The 17,628-nt window shown below is 45.3% G+C and overlaps 1 protein-coding gene and 1 long non-coding RNA gene across 2 annotated transcripts in view; one reads left to right on the forward strand and one right to left on the reverse strand.

Moving 5' to 3' along the window:
- Window positions 1–2,083: 2,083 nt before the first annotated feature.
- On the reverse strand, window positions 2,084–16,567 carry LOC309848113. The gene is made up of 3 exons (XR_014302823.1): window positions 16,324–16,567; window positions 7,954–8,080; window positions 2,084–3,220 (listed from the first exon to the last, which is right to left on the reverse strand). It is a non-coding gene; the product is annotated as an uncharacterized lncRNA (long non-coding RNA).
- Window positions 15,551–17,628, forward strand: part of KDSR (3-ketodihydrosphingosine reductase) — a 39,364-nt gene continuing 37,286 nt past the window's right edge. The window contains exon 1 of the mRNA XM_082699290.1: window positions 15,551–15,794. Within this exon, the coding sequence (XP_082555416.1) occupies window positions 15,687–15,794 (108 nt within the window). The 5' untranslated portion in view covers window positions 15,551–15,686. The remainder of the gene's footprint in view (window positions 15,795–17,628) is intronic.

Below are 17,628 nucleotides of genomic sequence, written 5' to 3' on the forward strand. Positions count from 1 at the left end.
GCAACAATTAGGAATTGAAATTATGAAAACAATACCAATTATAATTGCATCAGATATCTCAAGTCTGAAAGATGTGCAGACCTTCACATAGAAAACTAGGATATATTACAAAGGAAAACCTGAGTAAATAGAGAAATGGGCCTTGTTCATGAGTCAGAAGATGGTTGAAGTATCAGTTCTAACTGAGTTGAATCTAGACTTAATATAATCTCAAATCTGATATGTAGATCTCTGCACATCTACGTGTATGTTCTCTAATCCCCGGACACAAAAAAGATGCTTAAAAAATTGATGATTGAAAAGAAAAAATATTTTAAAGTTTGCATCCATTTTTATAATAGTATGTTTCTCCTAGCTGTATGTTTCTGTTTGTATACATAGAAAGGTAACAAATTTTTTTTCACCTCATGTTCATTTTGTCATTTGTGGTTAGTGAGATTTTGGTTGATTTTTTTTTTTTTTTTAATTTTCTCTCCCCCTTTTATCTTCAGGTATATTTTCAGATGTCACCTTTTCAGTGAGAGATTCCCTGGTCGTCCTATTTAAAATCGCAGTCCCTGGGGCGCCTGGGTGGCTCAGTGGGTTAAGCCGCTGCCTTCGGCTCAGGTCATGATCTCGGGGTCCTGGGATCGAGTCCCGCATCGGGCTCTCTGCTCGGAAGGGAGCCTGCTTCCTCCTCTCTCTCTGTCTGCCTCTCTGCCTACTTGTGATCTCTGTCAAATAAATAAATAAAATCTTTAAAAAAAATAAAAATAAAAAAATAAAATCGCAGTCCCTCCGGACGCTCCTTATACCCATTCCCTGCTTTAGTTTCCTATGCAGCACTTACCATGTAACATGCTGTGTAGTTCCCTGTTTTTCTCACTTGTAGTTTTTTCTGCTAACATGTATGTTCTGTGAGAGCTTGGATTTTCTGGTCTTTCGTTCCTCTCTCTCTGCTGTATCTCAGTATCCAGAACAGTGCCTGGTGCCTGATGGGTGCTCAATAAATATTTATTGAGTGAATGAATCTGTAATTTTTTCTCAGTCTGAATACTTTACAATAAGTATGTATTATTTTTGCCCCCCTCCAACCTGTCCCACACATTTTTACTTTAAATTAGGAATGAAAGCAAATACATCAAGAAATTAACAGTGGCTAAATCTGTGTGGTAGCAGTATGGATGTTTGCTAAGTTTTCCTTTTTTTTTTTTTTTTTTAATAATTTTTTTAAAAATTTTTTTGTAATTTATTATTTATTTGACTGACAGAGATCACAAGCAGGCAGAGAGAGAGGAAGGGAAGCAAGCTCCCTGCGGAGCAGAGAGCCCAATGTGGGGCTCAATCCCAGGACCCTGGGATCATGACCTGAGCTGAAGGCAGAGGCTTAAACCCACTGAGCCACCCAGGCGCCCCAAGTTTTCCTTTGTTTTTATCTTTAAATATTTTAATTTCCCAAAATAAGCAAAAGTTTTTAGGGAAGAATTACAATTGGGCCAAGAGCTGATCACAGGAGTTTGTGCCCCCCTCTGGAGCTCTATAATAATAGGAAAGCTTTTAAGAAGAGAGTAAAAAACAGAACAGCATAGACAAGTCATCAAACAAATGTACTTGGGAAGCATGCTGTTCCCCCAAACTGCCCTTCTGCTTTTGGGAATGCCCCTAGCCTCCCGCTACTGGAACCAAAGTGGGGACATCCTGTTTTTCTCCATCACAAGGCAACCCTCATGGGCACCCGACCAGCCATGGTGCATCAGGTGCTGCCATCCAGGTCCATCTGTCTTGAGCACCACAAAGATGGCAGGACGTTAAAAACAGAATCCGCATCACTAGTATCTGACCCGATGGGAATCTGGTAGCTCATGGTGAGACAGCTAATTACACAATGGTCTGTGGTCCCACGGAATGAAGTGCCCAGTGAGGACAAGACACGGGAACTCCTTCCTAGCTACTATAGAACAAAATGAAGGCAAAGACTGCTGTTTTGAGGTTAGGGCAGGGAGAGAAACCCAGAGATCTATGACTATAAACATTCCTCACATTCACAGTATCAAAAAATTCAAGTGAAACTTAGTATTTGTGCAGTTACCAAGTGATAGTTAAATTCAGATTCAACAAGTTTTGTGGAGTTTATTGGTTTTTTAATGTGAAGGTAAGGAAATTTGGGAGGCAAAGAGCAGGGTGCATAGTACTGGGATGTGTATATTTATAAGGATTTGAAGGATTCTGAGCCTCGGGACATACCTGGAGCACTCTGGGTGGGAATGGAGTATTTTGGTGATCAGTCAAGAAAAGGAGAGCCGAGTTTCAGAAATGATCAAGACTTAATGATACGGGTTCAATCAACAGACTGAATTTAGAATTTCAGTTTGAGCTGCTGGGAGTGGTTTTAATTGCTTCGGTGGTTGAAGAAACAACTCGACAATCGAATCGGAACTCCATTAATACATAATGCAGAAGGAAGAACCCAGTATCTTTAGGAAATAGAAACGCTGGCATGGATTCATCTTTTGAGAACCTTCCCAAGGCTTCACTGTTCCCAGGGGAGATCCATGACCCAGCCCCGTAACCGAGCCTTTGATAGGTGAAAGGCAGGCATTCCCAGTTATTTCACTGGTTCTTTGATTTCGTCAGAGCTGAAAAGATCCTTTGGTTGCAGAAGCCATGTCATGTCAATTAACCATTACAAGCCAAGTGGATTTGTCAGCATATGAGGCAATTAGAACGTGCATGTGTGACAATTAGAATGATCTTCCCCACGGAGTTCATAAGCAATAATTCAGTGATGCTGGGATCCTTGGGACCAGAGTAAATGAAGGTGCTACTTTCTTAGTATGACCAAAAAACCAAGCCTGGCCTCCAAGAGGCCTGACCATCATGGCTTAAAGCACCATTTTCTCTCTTGATTGCTGTGGATCAGGAGCTCACGGGGTCTAGCTGGGAACCATGTGCACAGATGTGGTCACAGAGCGGCTGGGGCTGGCATGGCAGAGCAATGAAACTCCGTGGGCAGTAGGGGCAGCTCCATGAAGCCTCCCCAGGCAATGTCTACGTGGGGCTTCCGCCAGGTGATCAGGACGAAGGCTTCGAGATCCAAGTATTCCAGAGAGGCAGAAAACTTTGGCAGTCTCTGTAGCAGTCTCAGAAGTCACACTGCGTCCCCACTGCTGTACTGTATTGGTTGGAACAGTCACAAAGGCCCTCCAGTTTCTAGGGGAGAGGATATAGATCCCACCTGTCACTGGGAGACAAGGCAACACTGTGAAAAAGGCATTTGAGTTGAAAGATATTGTGGCCATTAAAAAAGAGAGAGAGAGAGACGTACAAGAACCAAACCTAAAAAACCGAAAGTGCTTACTCCTGGTGGAGTTGGGGTTTGCGGGTCAGGAACTGCTGATTTCTATTACCAGCCCACTCTACTGTGGCCAATACTCTTTTCATCAAAAAATGAAATGAAAAAACATCAAAATCACCCAAAGATAAAGCAGTGTCATGGTTAAAAATATCAGATATTATCTAAACCATGTAAGATAATATGCACGAAGAAAAAAAGTAGGAGTATGATAGAAATCTAGGTTCGCGTAGAACTGAGACATACTTGGCTTTGCCCCTAATGTGCCTGCCTTCAAGAAACAGAGTTCAGTTCAACAGACAAATGACTCAGCGGTTAGAGCGCAATGCTTTGAGTTCATGGACAGGTCTGTGTGGAGACCCAGGGGACTGGAGGACAAGCACTGAAGGAAGACTAGAAGTAGAGGGTGGAGAACCCTATTTGCCATCCTTGGGGAGTGACTGACTCTTCACCTTTCTGTTCTGAAAACTAATCATGGGAAAGATGAAGCATTTACCCTCCATCCTCAGGAGGAACAGCCATTTACACCAAGTTGACAGAAAACTGGTGCTTTTTCTCTCCCCCTCTTCTCTCTGCCCCTTCTCTTTCTCTCTCTCTCTCTCTGCTGTAGAGAGAACAGCAAAATTTAAACTCTCCTGTGGCAACCCCAATGAAATAATTGACCCAGGCAAATATTAATGGATGCTAAAACTATCGCATGAAACAGAATATTTATATGGGATTTGTTTCCTATGTTGCCTGAATGACAAACCACTCAAAATCCATGTTGGCCTAAAATACCATTTATTTTTTTGTCATGGCTGCAAGTTAAGCAGAGCTCCATGGACAGGGCTTGCCTCTGACCACGTGGTGTTGGCTGGGATAGCTTGACCTGGGCTGAAGAATTCAAGATGGCTTCACTCCTATCTCTGATGCCTCCAGCTGGACTGGGGGGACCTCTCTCCTCTTCATGCTCTATTACGATTCAGTAGTCCAGCCCGAGTTTCTTTACTGGGCAGCCTGAACCCAAGAGGGCAAAAAGAGAAGCTTTAAGGCATCTTAAGGCCTAGGCCCCAAAATAAGGATATACCACTTCTACCACATTATAATTACTTAAACTGTTACAAGGCCAGTCCAGAATAGGGATGAAAAAGATTTCTACCTCTTGATGGGAGGAGCAGAACATGCTAACAGAAATGGGAGGAATTATTGGTGACAATCTGCCTACATTTCATGGTGTCACTCCCAGGTGACCTGCTGTTTACAGAGGGGAATATGATCTTTACAATGGAGAGAGACACTCGTCACCACCTTACCCAAGAAGTCCAATTAAATTGAGCATCACTTACAGTAGACAAATTGACATGTGCTGCTGGGTAGGAAGAGATACAAAATATGCTTATCCTACCAAAAATGTGGGATCTGAATCTCCTCTTGAAACAAAAATGTTAGCCATACACCTAACAGCTGGGTTTCAGAAAATTCAAGGGAGAGAGACATAACATTGGGAAGAACCAATCAGTCAAATGAGAATATAGGGCATCTACTAGATAACCAGCCTGGTCTCCACGAAGTGGAGACCCTTAAATGAAATAAAAGGTTAAGAGACTCTTCTAGATTAAAAGAAACTAAAGACAAAACCCAATAACCCAATGGCTGTCATGCCAAGACATTTGGATGTAGCCAATCCTTGATATAGGAATAGTTGTGTCTTAGAAAGTTGCCAGACCTCCAAGACTTCTATCTTCTTTTCCCAAAGAAGACTTCTAAATAATTGTCAATAGATTCATAACAGGAGGTAAATGTCCAGTGTACCAAGTAAGTCTGTTACTGGTGTTCTTATTGCTTATGTCCAGAGACGTTCCTTAGCTCTCCTCTTCCACGCCAGGAATACAATAGAAGAATCTTTGCAGAAGGCTGGACACCTCAGTGCCATCCTATCTGAGGATTGGCCACTGGTGTGTGTCCATGGGTCCAACCCTTAGAACTTGTGATGTGAGAGATTCTGTCCCCATTCCTTCTTGGAGCCTACAAATTCTCTTTTCTCCTCTTGCTCTCAAAGGTCTTTCACTTAATCTCTTCAGTGACAAGAGAAATTAGGATTTGTTAGGGGGAGTCAGCCAATATGAAAACATTTTGCGGGCCAAGATGCTTTTGTCTGTGTACACTGTGCAAGTGAAGCCTGATATCCTCACATAACACAGGAAGAGAAAAGCCAGAGAGGAAAAAAACGCATGTCTTAATGATGCTGCCACACGTTGTGAGGTCATCCCAAGATGTTCTATGAAAGGTCTGAAGCCAGCTATCTCTCTGGGTGATAGCACGAGTAATAATTTAAAATTTACTCTTTATTTTCTTATTTGTTTAACTTTATGAGGTGAGCATTTGTCATTTTTACTGTAAAAAATACATGACATAAAATTTACCATATTTTCTATTTTTATATGCCCAATTCAGTGGCATTAAATACATTTACACTGTGTGGAACCATCACCACCACCCATTTCCAGAATTTTCATCAACCTGAGTGGAAACTATTAAATAATAGCTTCCCACCCCATCCCCCCAGTCCCTGGCGACCACTATTCTACCATCTTCCTCTATGAATTTGCCTATTTTACGTACCTCATATAAATGGACTCAAACACCATGTGTCCTTCCGCATGTGGCTTATTTCACTTGGCACAGTCTTTTCAAGGTCCATCCATGCTGTGGCATGTTATTAGAACTTCATTTGTTCAAGCTGAATAATATCCCATTGTATGTACATATAAGCCACATTTTGTTTATTCATTTATCTGCCAGTGAATATTTTTCTTGTTTCCACCTTTGGCTATTGTGATTAATGCCGCTAAAGACATGGGTATTCAAGGATCTGTTTGGGTATATACCCAAGAATTGAGGCCCTTTTGGCTGTATACATAGGAGTGGAACTGCTAGGTATGTAAAATCATCATATGCTGAATCATCACATGGTCATTCCATGTTTAACGTTTTGAGAAACCACTACAGTAATGACACCATTCGGTATCCCCATCACCAATGCATTTTGCCACATCTTCACCAACACTGGTTATTGTTCATTTTTGTTTAGTTTAGTTTTTTTATAATAGTCATCATAATGGATGTGAAGTATATTTGTTATTTTTCAAATCAGAAAAAAATGTCATCAACAATTTATGAGGACCTAGAATGAGGTGCTTTGGGGTGATGACCGCAGGTATGTAACCCCATCACAAACCTCTGCTATTCATTCAGTCAGTCATGTGAAGATGATCTCAATAACAATTTTGATATTTTTAAATCATGGATATTTTTTGCATTAATTTTTTAATATCATCTTAAAATGCCATTTATGTTGATGACTGATTATTTTGCAATCCCACCAAACTTTGTTCCTGAGTCAAGTGCCTCAGTTGCTTCCCCATTCTCTTGTCCTACCATGTTTGTAGACTGTAAGTATGGTTGAAGGTACTAGAAGTAATGTCAAATGCAGTTGACTAGGACTTTTCTTTGCTAAACCTTTTAAGTGAACAGTCACATGTGTTCTGCACTAGCTTTTGAGAAAAGAGCTCCTGCTCAAGCATCATTTATAAAGTACTACATGTAGCAAGTAACAAAGAAAAGCATTTGGAATTTCCTAAATAACTTACACTGAATGTAAGCTTTTTTGTAGTTGGGTCTAAATTCTGACCAGGTTTATTTAACATTTTGGGTAATTCAAATGCTAGAATTTTCTAGCATTTCTAATACCAAAGAAGGGAAGTTGCCAGGTTAAGGGCTGGGTATTATGTGTTGTCACAAGTTGAGTTCTCCAGAAGCCAACAAGAGGAGTTTGGGGGGCAAGATGTTTGCTACAGATGATCCCCTGTGAAGAGAAGGAGGAGGAAGCAAACTAGGCAAAAAAAGAAGTCAAATTCTACAATTTGGGTAGGACTCAGTGTGGATGGTTCATCTCTGCTGGTGAGGTGTCACTCACTCAGAGGGCAAGTTGGTGTTCATGATGCTATGGCAGCCATCTTTGGAAAATAGAGTTTCCTATGAAAATACTTCTCCAGACGAACCACTGTTATACTTTTAACAAAGAACTTAATAGTTTTGTCATTCTTTTTCTCAATATTATTATATTCATTATTTTTAAGTCTCTGGACTCTAACAGCCAATGATTAGAGCTTGCATTTGCATGTGTTTGCTTTGGTTAGGTGTCATCATTCTCCTGACTGGGTTGCCACAGAAAGGAAATAAAAAAGGACACTGGGCATTCAACACAGTTTGAGGAGCATTGCTGAATGCACTGATCTCAGCCACCGATCTCAGCCGAGATGGAGAAGGGCAGTGCTGCCTGCGGGGTGCCAGCCAGCCCTTCATTACACAGAACAACCCGGATGTACCAAGAGCTGTGGTAGCAGAAGACAATGTGATCCCGTCAGTCAGGAGTGTTCATTTCCCTCTTTGTTTCTTCAGGCTGTCATTAGAGAAGTTGATGTTGTCTTATTTGCCTCTATAATGACACCTCATTTGGCCCCATATCCTCTACTTCCTTTGATAACGTCTTAGCCCTTTCCCATAACAGCAATAAAATATGCATCCTTCCCCTTCCTTCCCAACTCACCTGATTTGAGTCAATATTTCTTCATGCTTACCTTCGTGGTGTTAAATGTTCATACTTGTATGACTTGATTTGTCAGCTTGAAACGATTCCTTTGGATTTCAGTTATAAATGACAGCATTCATGAAGTCACTCCCACCTTCCACATCCTCCTTCTCCTCCTAAAATGCATTTCTTTTATTATTTTTCCATTGTTAAGGTATATACCAATTACATAGCATTCTGTTCCCTAGCTCCTACATTTGTTTTAGTTCTTGTTCTACTGTTAAATATATTTCATTTCTGAAATTCTCAAAAAACAGTATCATACTTTTCCGGTTATCTTTCAGCTGGCTACATGCTGAATATTTGTGTCCTCCAAAATTCATATGTGAAATCCCAGTGCCCAACAGGACGGCAAGTGGAGGTGGGCCTTGGAGAGGTGATTTTGGTCCATGAACGGGATTAGTGCTCTTCTAAAAGCCCAGAGAGTTCCCTTCCCCCTTCTGCCACATTAGGTCACAGTGAAAAGACACTGTCTATGAACAAGGAAGTGGGCCCTTACCAAACACCGCACCTGCCAGCGCCTTGATTTTGGACTTCCCAGCTTCCAGAACTGGCAGAAATAAATCTCTGCTGCTGATAAGCCAATGAATCTGTGGTATTGTTTTATAGCAACCCAAAGGGACTAAGAGCTCCATACTTGCCTCAAGAAACACTCATGGGAAAAACATTTCCTTACTTACTGCATGCTCAGTGGGTGAAGTACAGATTAGCTGGGTAAGAAACCTTGGCTCAACATTCTTTCCTAAAGGATCTTATAGATGTATCTTTGTTCTCTTGTGTTGAATGTCACCATGGAGAAATCTAAAACTAGTCTGATCTCTTTTATAAATAAGCGACCCGGATTTTTTTTTTCCCTGACTGAACAAAAATCGCCATTCTTTGAAAATCCAGTGTTTTTTCTAATGGTTTTATAGTTTTACATTTATGTCCATGATTCCTTCTGCATTAGTCAGGGCTCTCCAGAAACAGAACCAATAAAAGATGGACTGATTAACTGACTGATTATACGGAATTGGCTTATGTGATTATGAGGGCTGTGAAGTTCCAAGATCTACAGGTGAGTTGACAAGCTGCAGGCCTGGGAAGAGCCAAGATTTCAACTCAAGTCCAAAGGCAAAAAAAAAAAAAAAAAAAAAAAAGCTGATGTTCTAGTTCAAAGGCCAGCAGGCAGGAATAATTTTCTGTTACTTGGTGGAGGGTAAGCTTCAGGTTCTATGTCAGCCTTCAACAGATTGGATGGGACCCATCTACACTGGGAAGGCCCATCTGCTTTACTCACTCTACTGATTTAAATGCTTATATCACTATATGCACTCTTGGTGAAAAACCCAGAATACTGTTTGACCACATATCTGGACACTCCAGGGTTTAGTCACAGTTACATAAAATTAACTATTGGGCCATCTGAATTAATTTTTGTGGAAGATGGAATGTCCAGGTTGAGGTTTATTTATTTATTTATTTATTTGGTCTATAGGTGCCCAATTGTCCCAGCACCATTTATTAAAAAGGCTACCTTTCCCTCCATTAAAGAGAGGAGAGGTCAGAAGGAGAAGCAGACTCCCCGCTGAGCAGGGAGCCCGATGCAGGAGTGGATCCCTGGGCTCCAGGATCATGACCTGAGCCTCAGGCAGTTGCTTGGCCAACTAAGCCACCCAAGTGCCTATTCTTTTCAAAATAAAGTCTTAGCTATTCTTGTTTCTTCACTTTTACATACAAATTTTAGAATACTCCTGCCTCTATCTACAAAAAATCTAGCTGGGATTTTGATAAAAACATATTAAACAGTATATTCACTTGGAAATGTTGATTGTGATCAAATACACATCACATGAAATCTACAATCTTAATCATTTTTTAAAGTCAACAGCTCCGTAGCATTGAGTATATTCATACTGTTGTGCAAACATCTTGACCTTGGTCTCCAGAATTCTCTTCATCTTGCAAAATGGAACCTCTGTTCCCATTAAACACTTACTCTCCATGCTACCTTCCTCCCAGCCTCTGGAAACTGATATTCTACTTTCATTTTTCCTTCTTACTTCATTCTTTCTCTCTTTCTGTTTCTCTCTCTTTCTTTCTCCCTTCCTTCCTTCCCTCCTTCTTTCCTTCTATAATCTTCTCATTCCCACCAAGCCCGAGCCTCCAGTAACCAGCATTTTCTTCTCTGTTCCTATGTGTTCTGCTTTTTTTTTGTTTTAACGATCTCACATATAAGCAAGATTATGAAATATCTATCTGTATTTCTGTGAAATCTTTCTATAGTCACTTAGCATAATATCCCTAGGTTCCTTCATGTTATCACAAAGGGCAGGATTTCCTTATTTTTAAAGGCCAACTAATATTTCATTGTGTATATATTGTCTTTATTCATTCATCCACTGATGGACATTCCGATAGTTCTCCCTATTGGTGAAGTCCTAACAGGGACTATAGTTGGGCTGGGCGGATACAGAGCTGCAGTGGTTGATGGGATTAGGTGAAAGTCTGGATGAAATGCAGAACCTCTGAACTGCCTCTGTGTGAAGTACCTGTGTCTCCTTTATGTGATTGTACTATGGGAATGGATTTTGTGTCTGATGGGGGAGAATTTCCTCTACCTAGTACTGTAAAACACAAGGCAGGCAAATCTGACCTCCAGGCAAGATTGCCTGACCCTCTTAAATAGGACCTGATAACATTGCCCAAGCCCACATACATTGTTTTTAACAGTATGGGTTACCTGGTAGATAAGAGCTGCAGTAAGACCAGTGTCTAGTTGGCTTCTTTGGATTCTGAAGGGTGCATATTCCACATCTGGAAATACTACTAGATCGTACCTGTAACACCACTAGAAGGAAGTCCTAGAATACTTACTCACACTGAGGCTTATGGCAAAAGGCTGTGAGCATCCCCTATCAATGACTACCGTGACTTCAGACAGAGAATTTCCATCTCAGAGTCAATTACTAGCTTGCCACGGGACATTAACTGAAACTGCCCCGTTGACTGAAGGACATTAAATAATCTGGAAACCTGAAATACATAAAATGTCTCAGGTGATGTCAGAGAAACAGTCTCATGGAAAAAGCAATGTCTAGATGAGTTCCATGATACAGTGGAGCTGGTTTTGCAGGAACATGGTACCAGGGGACGAGGAGGTGCATGTGTGTTCGCAAGCAGGTAGAATCTTTTCCCCTAAGGCTGACTTTGGAACCACCTGAGAAATTGCTAGACCTGTAGGCCCTTGGGCAGTGCCCTACAAACAGCTCTCTATGGACCAAAAAAGAACTGCTTGGTTTACAGAGGTCAGTCTCAAGGTGCATAGATCACACGATGTTTGGAGGCCGCTGCTCTAATAGAAGATGAGAACAGATCAGTCCAATGAGCTGATTTATGTGGTGTGACCCGTATGTTTGGGTTTTGAACCAACTCATGGGCAATGGCTAATGTCTTGGCCATGTGGTTAAGTAAAAGAGCAATGGAAAACTTGCCTCTGTTCAAGGGATGCTGTAGGGGGCACTGCCCCTATGGAAATCACTATGGCCATCAAGGGGAATATCAAAGGAGGGCATGTCACTGTTCATTAGAAGAACCTTCTTTTAGGACTGAGAGGTGATTGGAACCAGCTGGTGAATATCCTGTTGTGCTTACTTGGGTTGGCCACCTGGGTCCATAGCATGAATGGATATGGGAATGGGGTGGGGAGTGGCGCAGCAACACAGAGATGGGATGAATCTAGACATTGTCCTCTTGTACCCTCTGGAGATGCCAATGAGACCCTTTTTGTGGGCCACCCAAACTGACAGAGGCTGCAGATGGCTGCGGAACAGATTCCCTGGGGAAACACAGAGCTGGTACCTGGACAGATGCTGGGAGCCCTGGAAGGTTACAGATGTGGTTTGACAGGAAGAGACACACTCTGGACTGGATTTTGCAGGCCTAGAGTTAGGAGCAAATGATCAAAATATGATAAAAGGACTGGACTAGATGATATCATAACAACTTGGACCACCACTTCCATGTCTTCGGACCAAGGAACGCACTTTTCAGCACACAATGTCCAGTCACGGGCAAAGAGATAACATCAGGCGAAAGAATCATGTTGCATATCATCTTGAGTAAAGGTCTGACAGAGAATTGGAACAGGCAATTGAAATATTTATTGTCTGAAATGGGGGAGGGAGGGGCGCCTGGGTGGCAAAGTTAGTTAATCGTCTGAATCTAGGTTTCTGCTCAGGTCATGATCTCAGAGTCATGAGGTCAAGCCCCGTATTGGGCTCCACACTTAGAGAAAATCTGCTTAAGTTTCTCTCTTCCTCTGTCCCCACCCCCACCCCCATGCGCTCTCCCTCTCTGGAATGAATAAATAAATGTTAAAGAAAAGAGAGGAAAAGGAAAGGAAAGGAAAGAAAAGAAAAAAGAAAAGAAAATGGGGAGGAAGAAATAAAGGCATGAAGGGCTGACGTCTACGTCTTCCTGAACGTGTTGCCCATTCTGGTAGACTTCTCCACTCTTCTGGGGAATCGGGAGACGGTGAGGGAGAATGCTGGTGCAACTGCGCAGTTCTTCCCATGGAGAGAAGATGGTATGACCATACTTTTGGGTTTGTTTTTTTTCTCCACATTGCCTCAACTTTCTTCTTTTTCTCCCCGATACAGTGATCTCAAGGGCTAGGGCTTCAAATTCAGGTGGTAGAATCAAGGATAATCCCCAAGCAAGAAACTCTAACTCTATTTTTAAACCTTTATACTAGACTTCCAAGATATTAATGGGGGTGATGGTTACGCCTTCCCTCCATCTGATGAAATTGGGGTTGATAGCGAATGCAGATGTGTTGTGTGGTGGTTGCCTGAGAAAGCCCACAGGTTGTGCACCTCTGTCACCTTCCCCCATATGAATGGGAATGGATGGCAGGGGAGGCAGTTGCTCAATTAGTAGCAGTGCTAGGAGTCTGGAACAGCCTAGAACTAGGCTGAACCTAGCCTTCCTTCCATTGGGAGAAAGTCTGGGTAAAAATAAGTCACAAATAGACAGAAGGAGAACTAGTAGATGAGGGTAAAAGAACAAATAAATGGGCTATGTGACAAACATAATCCAGTGTTACATCAACACCTTGAAGGAGGCTCACAACAAGAGATGATATTGTCTCCTATGAAAGCTCAATTATACCGGATGTCTTAGGGGATAGAGAGCACCCCTGTTTCTAGAAACTGATAGAGTTGAATGGAAACCTGCAAATCTGGATGGGATGACTTTCGGAGACATGTGACGTGATGATGAGCTGGACCAGTTGTTGATGACTGAGTGACATTCCAGTGACAGGCCACTATCTTTTGGCTCTTATTTTTCAGGTTATGTCTACAGCCCATCTTGTGATACGGTGTAACACCCGCACTGTCTTTAGGATTGAAGGTAGGAAGATTGCACTACTGATATTATTGATCAAATCTATTGGGAAATTGAGTTAAGAGCCTCCTACTCTACCCTACCTCCTCCAAATGTTAGGGCATGTGTTTGTTTTGCTGTAGGAGAGCTTTGGATAAAGGCCAGGGAGTGGCCTGTGTAGTCAAGAATCTGGGCTTGCCGGAAGTTCTAGTCTTTGTCTTTGGCTTCTTGGAGGTAAGCTGTGCCATAGCTAATAGAAGTGCCTTTGTTTAGATGAGGTAGGCCAGTCTGGACTTTGAGGTGGGGGCTGATCATGCCAGAAAAACCAACCATGTGATTTAGGTGGAAGGTCATATCATCAGTTGACCTTCTAAGACTGAGTTCAGCCACATGTGCAATCAGTCAATTGTACTTACACACTGGAAACACCAATAAACACTCTGGACACCAAATGGGCCTCCCTGGTTTGCAGTATTGGGTGCTATTATCACACACCCATGCTGGGAGGGTTACCTGTCCTGACTCCACGGGAAGTGGCAACAGGAAGGCCTCCATACTTTGACCTCCGTACTTCTTCGCTTAGCTGACTTTGTCATGAACCACAACCACGAGAATAACAGCTCTCTGTGCGTTCTGTGAGGCGTTCCAGAGGATTATCAAAAGTGAAGGTGGTTTGGGAACCCCCAAATTTGTTTCTTTAATTTTTACTTTTTTCATTTTGAGGGAAACCCCCAAATTCATAATTGGTGTCAGGAGTCTTGGGGACTATGTCCTCAAGCCTTGTCATTTGCCTAACTCTGCGCAATAAATTAAGAAAGAAGAAAAAATGAGATCAATTTGCCCCTGAGTTCTTGCATGTTTCTAAAAACAACAACAGAAGGCAAAAGCAAGCAGGCAAACAAACAGATGTTCCTCATGCAAATCAAAACCAGAAGGAAACGTCACACCCCCTAGGAAGGCTATAATGAAAAAGACAGATGGTAACAAGTGTTGGTGGGGATGTGGAGAAACCGGAACCCTCATACGCTGTGGGCGAGAATAGAAAGGGCTGGCAGCTCTGGTTAAACACAGTTACCCTAGATCCAGCCATTCTGCTCTTAGGTGTAGATCCAAGAGAAATGAAAGCATAAGTCCACCCGAAATCTTGTACATGAATGTTCACAGCAGTAGAAATCCTAATAGCCCTCAAATGGAAAGAGCCTCTCTCTGTCCATCCGTCAGTGAACATAATATGTGGTATACTCATACCAGGGAATACAAGTTGGTGATAAAAAGAATGAAGGGCCGTTGCATTGTACAACATGGGTGAACCTCGAAAATAATATAAGTGAAATAAGTCTGACAGAAAAGGCCTATATTGCGGAATTCCATTTCTATGAAATACCCAGCTTAGGCAAACCTAGAGACAGAAAGACGGGTGGCAAGTAGCCTAGGACTGGGCAGGGGCTTGGGAGGAACCAGGGAGTGGGGGCTGCTGGATGCAAGGTATTTGGGGGGTGTGTGGGGGGGTGTAACTAAATGTTCTAAAATTGATTGTGGTAGTGGTTACAGGAGTCTGTGACCGTACTAAAAACTGTTTATTGTGCGCTTTAAATCGGTGAATTGTGTGGGATGTGAATTAGATCTCAATAAAGCTGTGCTTTGTTTTATTTTGAACGCAGCCTTGGGGAAGGGGATGGAGTCTTAAGCTCAAGGAAATTCGATCCACGGTAAGGCTTTCCCGGTCCTCTGAAACGCGATCGTGGGCTGTGACCACGGTTCGGAGTACGCCTAGAAGGCCTGACATGGAGCCGGGAGGTCGGCTTGATCTCAGGGTTCCCCGCTGCGACAGGGTCTGCCGGGCCCTGGCCGCGGCTTCGAGCGCCCGGGATCGTGTTCCCCGGCTCCGGCGACCGCCCGGCGCGAGCGCGGAACCGGGGCCCGAGCGGCTCCCACCCCCAGACTCGGCTTGGGGAGGCCTGGAAACCGGCCTCCGCGGTCCTAAGAGGCACCCCGACCCCACCCCTGAGCGTCGCCCGGGCCCTTCGGGAGGCGCTGGCAGGTGGCGCCGCCGTGGGCCCGCCGCCCCCGCGCTCGGGGACACCCCGTCCGCCGGGAGGTCGCGGGCGGGGTCCCGCAGCTCTATCCTAGGCCCCCCAGCCTCGCGGCCCCGGCCCCGGCCCCCGCCTCCGGGAAGCGCCGCCCCGCCGCGGTCGCGCCCTCGGCCGGCTCCGCCTCTTCCCCTCCGGCCGCCGCCCCGCCCCGCGCCGGCCGCGAACCCAAACAGCGGCTCCTGCTGCGCGCGGCCGCGCGTGATCGCCGCGCCGCCGAGCCCCGCGCGCCCGCCCTCCCGGCCCGGCCCGGCCCCGCCGAGCGATGCTGCTGCTGGCCGCCGCCTTCCTCGTGGCGTTCGTGCTGCTGCTCTACATGGTGTCACCGCTCATCAGCCCCAAGCCCCTCGCCCTGCCCGGGGCGCATGTGGTGGTGAGTGGCCTCCTGTTGCTGCGCCGCCGCCGCCGCCGCCGCCGCCCGGCCCGCTCGGCCGCCCCGAGCCCGCCCCCTGGCGCGCCGGCCCGCGACCGAGGCCCAGCCGCCCGCGTCCCTTTCTCCGCCGAGGGCCACCTGCCGCCGCGCGGCCCGGCCCCGTCCCTGCGGGGGACGGCGGGGCCCCGCCCTCCGCCGCAGCTGGCCCTCCCCGGGGCGGGAGAGCGGGGCGCCGGGGGCTCGGGAGCCGCTCGCTAATCCCCGGGGCACCCGTGGGGCGTGGATACTGCTGCGCTCGGTTTTCCCGAGGAGTCCACGGAGGGGCGGAAAGGCTGAGAAACTTTGCCAAGGACACCGCGGTCGGTGGCCGCGCAGGGCGAGGCGCGCGGTCCCGGCCGGGTCGCGGGGAGGCGGGCGGCGGGGAAGGGGTCCCAGCCGCCGGGACCCGCCGAGGCAGCTCGGAACGGGCCGACGGCCTGGGCGAGCGGCAGAAAGAGCAGCTGCCAGAGGAATCCAGGAAGTGACTCACCTTGGGGGGGAAACCGCCCCGAGCCCGGGGGGCTGGCGGTCCCGGCTCGACGGTGTCGGGACGCTTCTGGCCCGTCTACACCGCTGGCCTGTCGGAGCTCAGCCCCCGGGGAGGCCATCGTTCCGGAGTCCGCGGACGAGCTCACCGACCTGCTCGTGCGGGAGGGATGCGGGAGGTGCGGGTGGGTTTGGGTCCTTCCCTACCGGAAGCGAGTGTCTTCAGAGATCCCTTTTCTGCAGGTGTCGGCACCTTCCTTCTCACCTGCGCGCGGCCCTTGGCCACTTGCTGTGGCTTTCGCATGGGTTTTCTTATTCGGATCTCACCAGCCCCAGGCACCCCGAGGTGGGCGGTGATTGAATAAGGAGAGTTAGTTACTGAGCGGGCGGCAGGAATCCTGCCAGAGGGGACGCGTGCGAGCCGGTGCCGGTCGAGACGGAGCCTCCCCACCGAGCTGACCAGGCTGGACTGGTCATTCATTTTAGAGTGCTTTAGAGCTGGACGAACGTTTGTGAATGAGAACACGTATTTTTTTTTTTTTTTTACACGGTCCTTTGTAAAAATATTCGTATATTCCCAGCTCCTGCTGTTGCTGGTGTGCAGCGCGGATGAGGTTAGTGTAAATTCATTTCGAAAGGGAGCGAGAGAAGCCAAACTTTCCACGGAGGCCAAATTCTGAAAGTGTCACATCTCCAAGAGAACTTCTGCCTCAGAAGCATGGCTTTCAAAGTTGAAATCTTGCAGAAGTTATGCTTGCAGAATGTAACTTGGGAAAAAAAAAAATGTAAAGCCAAAAGCAAGAGTGAACATTTCGATTCAATATTTATAAGGGAGTTTCACTTAACCTTGACTCCAGTCCTTCTCGCTTCATTGTGCCGCAGGCCCTGAGTAAGATAATGAGTCTGTTGGGGTAAACTAAGAAGAATTTCTTATTTTCACCATCCCATTTTAATACGCCACTATAAATAATGTGAGGATGACATGAATAATTCACATGATGTCACCATCTGTCTTCTTTTTTAATGTCACAAGACGAGGGAAAGCGCCATTCTTTTTCTTGAGAGTTGTTAGGACCGGACCAGGTGGTGTTAGGAAAGGGAGCTAACATTCCGAATGTCTCCTTATGTGAAAGCATGAACAGACTTAGGTCACAATTACTGCTTTCTATTTAGAACAGTTCGTATATACTAGTGTTATCTCCCTAATGACAGCGGTGATACTGCAGGAGTCTTACAGGGTATGTACTTGTGTATAAAAACCTGTTTAATCGACTTGGGGAGAACTGGAAAATCAGGTCCTTCCTTTTTT

The sequence above is a fragment of the Mustela nivalis genome (genome assembly GCF_964662115.1).
Source record: "Mustela nivalis genome assembly, chromosome: 14".
Lineage (NCBI taxonomy): Eukaryota > Metazoa > Chordata > Mammalia > Carnivora > Mustelidae > Mustela > Mustela nivalis.